We start from the raw sequence: 4,050 nt of genomic DNA, 5'->3' as shown, positions 1-4,050 counted from the left end.
TATCATGTCGAATCAATTCAAACAAATTGCTAAATCCTGCCATCTAGCGGATTGTTTAAGCCACCACACTGAGACACAAGGTCCTGTGTTAAAGGACAATACACCAATTTTCAACATTTCTTCAACAGTAAGCTATGTACCTGTCAATATGACTGGGCAATACAAAGCCTTTTTTCACTAAATACCTTTTACCTAGTCAAAATGTAGGAAAAGCACAAGTGTGGGCTCACCGTCACACTTTACCAACCCAACATGTCTGCCTTTATATCATTCTCTACTGTATGTTGGAGGACATTTCCAAAAATTAGCCTAACTGACTTAAACAAATTACAAATGGGTTAGGGTAATGTAATCTACAAGTGGGACAATAGTAAGTAACAATACTGTTTTCTGGGTTCTGTTGTTGTAAATGAATACGATTCAAGGTCTTGCAGCCCAAATGAAACTTCTTACTCATGGTTGGCCAGTACCTGCATCATCATGATCAGATTTAAAAGGAAGCTTCAGAGCTTTGAAAATGTGTTATGGTGTATAGCACACACTTACACTACCGGTCAAAAGTTTGGGGTCACTTACAAATTTCCATGCCTCTCCATTGTAGACATAATACCAGCTGATCTGAGTGGATGGCTGATCTTTAATGTAATATCTACATTGCCCATTATCAGCAACCATTCATCCAATGTTCCAGAGGCACATTCTGTTTACTAATCTGATATCATTTTAAAAAACTAACTGAGAAAACACTGGAGAATCCTTTTGCAATTATGTAAGCACATAATGTAATTTGAAAACTGCTGACCAGGTTAAAAAAAACAATGCAACTGACCTCAGCTGGTATTCTGTCTATAATGGAGTGCAATGGAAATTTCTAAGTGACCCCAAACTTTTGACCGGTAGTGTATATCAAAAACATTATATTTAAAGTACACTTACCTTCATATTTTATAAAGATGGAGATAATGCATCACGGTGCATAAAATAACATAAGGTGCTTAAGTGCTGTTAGAACTACTAAAAAAAAAAACATGAAAGTGGTATGCCTTTGTATATGGCCACTAGGTTTTTATCCAGCAGCATTAACTTTTGGGTCAGTTAGGTAAGCGATGCGTGATCCTGCAGCAGATTAACAATGGGCATTGAGGTCACATGTATTACAGAGTATTCCCATTTGAGAACTGGTGCATACAACAGCTGCCAATCAAACAGTTGTTAAAAGCGTAGATATTGTTGAAATACAAATGAAAATGAAAATTTAAAAAATAAATATAAGTGTGGCTAATGACAAAGTCTTTTAAGAACAGATGTCTTAACACTGCATCTGGAGAGTGATGGTAGAGTGGCCCTTTTTTGGGAATGGTGTGAAATAGCTTCACTGTGTCACAAGCTATTGTTTCTGTGTTGAAAGTATCAAAGTTGTGAATGCTCAAAGGAAAGACCACATGAACACCCTGCTTTCCACTATTTTATTCCCTAAATTTATAACAATATACCCCTTTTGTATTTTTAAAATACAGGCTAACGCTATTTGAAGGACTGTCACTTTACTTTTGCAAATACAATACGACCACACATTATTTTTGTGCAATGTACGAAAGTTGAAATTTTACATTACATAAAATAGTTTACTGTATGTGTTTAAAGCATCGATGAATGAGACGAGGCACAAAAATGCACTTACAGCTCACTGAATTGACCATACAATAGCGTATGTGCATATCTTTTGTTCAGACTTGTCAGACATCTACACCCTCTACAGACTTCAGAGTTGTCTTCATGGAAATATGGAAAAGGCCTTCACCCCACTCTTCCCCTTGTGCAGGATCAAGGCTGTTAACATCAGGGGTTTGAGTGGTTGTACATTTAGCACTTAGTCCTGGAGTTTCTAGTCAGAAGTCTTTATCTTCGGAGGACGAGATGACCATGACCTCCCGGCTCTTAAAGTCCCACACTGCTGTGAGATGGAAGGCCATGTTGGAGAAGACCACTAGATACTCAAACAGGGCAAATAATGTGTAACCTGTGAAAAGAAGACACAGTGATATATGATAGACATATGTTTTGGTCAGCATTTTGTAGCTACAGTTTTACATTACTGTCCACATGACTGACATGTTTTTGAATGTAGTGTCATTCTCCATGAAGCACTGTTATTGGCCCTCAAAGATTAGATTGCAATGATCAAACGCATTTAATACTTACTCCCTGATTCACAGTACATGTTGTGTTTCCAATAAAAGAACACGGCAAAAGCACAGAAGGATATGTTGAGAAGTAAGAAGCGTACTTTCCAATGGTGAGACTTGGCATCCTTTAAGGGAGAAAAAAGAATAGTGAATATAAATGAAATGCTGCAATTGAAATGATGGACTCAGTCGGAAGTGTTTTGGCAGTCCTTACCTCAGGGCTTAATGAATACTTCTTAATAGTCTTCCATAAACGGCAGGTTATCAGCATGTGGATAAGGGAACTGACTATGAAGAGCACAAAACCTTCCTTATGTACAACTAAGGAGCAATAATATACAAAGAGAGGGATACATTTAGTATAAAGTAAAGCACAGTAATTGTAATAATAAATTTCCCCAAAAAAAGTTCAAGCTTGATTCAATGCAATAACCGGCCTTTCACAGTGGCCACTCTGTATCATACTTCAAACAATTGAAAATACAAGTCATTGATTTCCCTATTTTAATACTAATTTTAATGCACCAACATTTCACAAAAATCAGTCATGATCTCTGTTAATTTAGGGGGTAAATCAAAGCTTCACACCGTGCCGTTTTTCAAAGGGAGAACACAGGTTTGAATAAAACCTCTCCAATAAAAACTATGGATTACTCACAGTATGTTTCACTGGAGGATACGTATGTGAGGAGCAAGAGGCCGAGGTTTTCACAAACAGAAAAGGCCAAGTTGAAGCAACAGAGTGAACTCTCAGGGCACCTCGAGGAAAAACGTGTTTTGTAAAATCTGAAGTAGGTAAATGCCACCAGGATCCTTGGTGCCGAGTGCAGCCCGATACAGAAACGCCATATGTGGCACTCAGGACTTAGGCTTATTGAGGCACTGATAGATGGCAGGTAATTAGGGACCTGGAAACACACAATAATGATTTAGTACATCATCAAAAGAAAAACATGGTTGGTTCAGTTTGCAAAAAAAAAAAAAATAATTACCTGGCAATGTGTACTAGTAGAGTCCTCATAATGAAAAATGGAGGATATGAAGACACAAGTTATTAGGCCAAGCAGTGGTAGGCACACAGTGGCCACAACACAGGCGGGGAATGATACTCTGATAACCAGGGGCCGCTCATGCCCCAAGATACTTGAGCCTTGTAGCATCTTGGCCTGAACAGTGAAAACACATGATTTAAAAAAACATCATGCAAAGTCAAATGCATGTGGCATTAATACATTATACAATACATGAGGCTACACATAAGGATATTTATGGAAATTAGTACAAATGCATGCAGTTATATGCTGTCAATATTCACTCAATTATTAGGCTCTAGGACCTTTTGATACCATAGTTTGTTACATATACATGCATTTACTGAACATCTAAAGTCTGAAAAGCAAAATCAACCCACCTCCACTTGGTTTACTGTTTCCTAATAACTGGCACCACAAACTCAACGCCCTTGGCTTGTCAATAACGACGCTATAACAATAACATTCATGATATCAGGCAGCAGGGTGGAGCAGAATGTTCCCGGTAGGGTGCAATGCCTTTAGAAAAGGGCTGCGGCTCATCCAGCCATCTTACATTCCTCTTGACAATTTTGCATCCACTACATTTCATTTGAAGGAATGGAGCATCCCTCTTCTGGGGCGACAGAAAGCAGGAGGGAAATACTGTGCGTGAAAAAAACATCAGCACCCGGAAGAGAACGTGAGCGGAGGAGACTGCTGAGGCTGCGCAGCCTATTAAAAAAAGACACAAATATCACATACATGTTAAATAATGTAGGGTATACAATCTGTCTCTTAACAATGTTAAAACCGGCTGTTTAAAAAGAAGCAAATAAAATATGGCTTAATTG

At 38.3% G+C, this 4,050-nt stretch overlaps 1 protein-coding gene across 1 annotated transcript; it reads right to left on the bottom strand.

Moving 5' to 3' along the window:
- Positions 1-1,042: 1,042 nt before the first annotated feature.
- pgap2 (post-GPI attachment to proteins 2) lies at positions 1,043-3,891 on the bottom strand. The gene is made up of 6 exons (XM_032502934.1): positions 3,598-3,891; positions 3,179-3,352; positions 2,845-3,094; positions 2,401-2,507; positions 2,203-2,311; positions 1,043-2,020 (listed from the first exon to the last, which is right to left on the bottom strand). Exons 2-6 carry the CDS (start codon positions 3,344-3,346, stop codon positions 1,890-1,892), a joined length of 765 nt encoding a protein of 254 aa, XP_032358825.1. The 5' UTR covers positions 3,347-3,352; positions 3,598-3,891; the 3' UTR covers positions 1,043-1,889.
- Positions 3,892-4,050: the final 159 nt, after the last annotated feature.

Source organism: Etheostoma spectabile, chromosome 3 (assembly GCF_008692095.1).
Source record: "Etheostoma spectabile isolate EspeVRDwgs_2016 chromosome 3, UIUC_Espe_1.0, whole genome shotgun sequence".
Taxonomy (NCBI): domain Eukaryota; kingdom Metazoa; phylum Chordata; class Actinopteri; order Perciformes; family Percidae; genus Etheostoma; species Etheostoma spectabile.
This window is presented reverse-complemented; position numbering and strand designations above follow the sequence as displayed.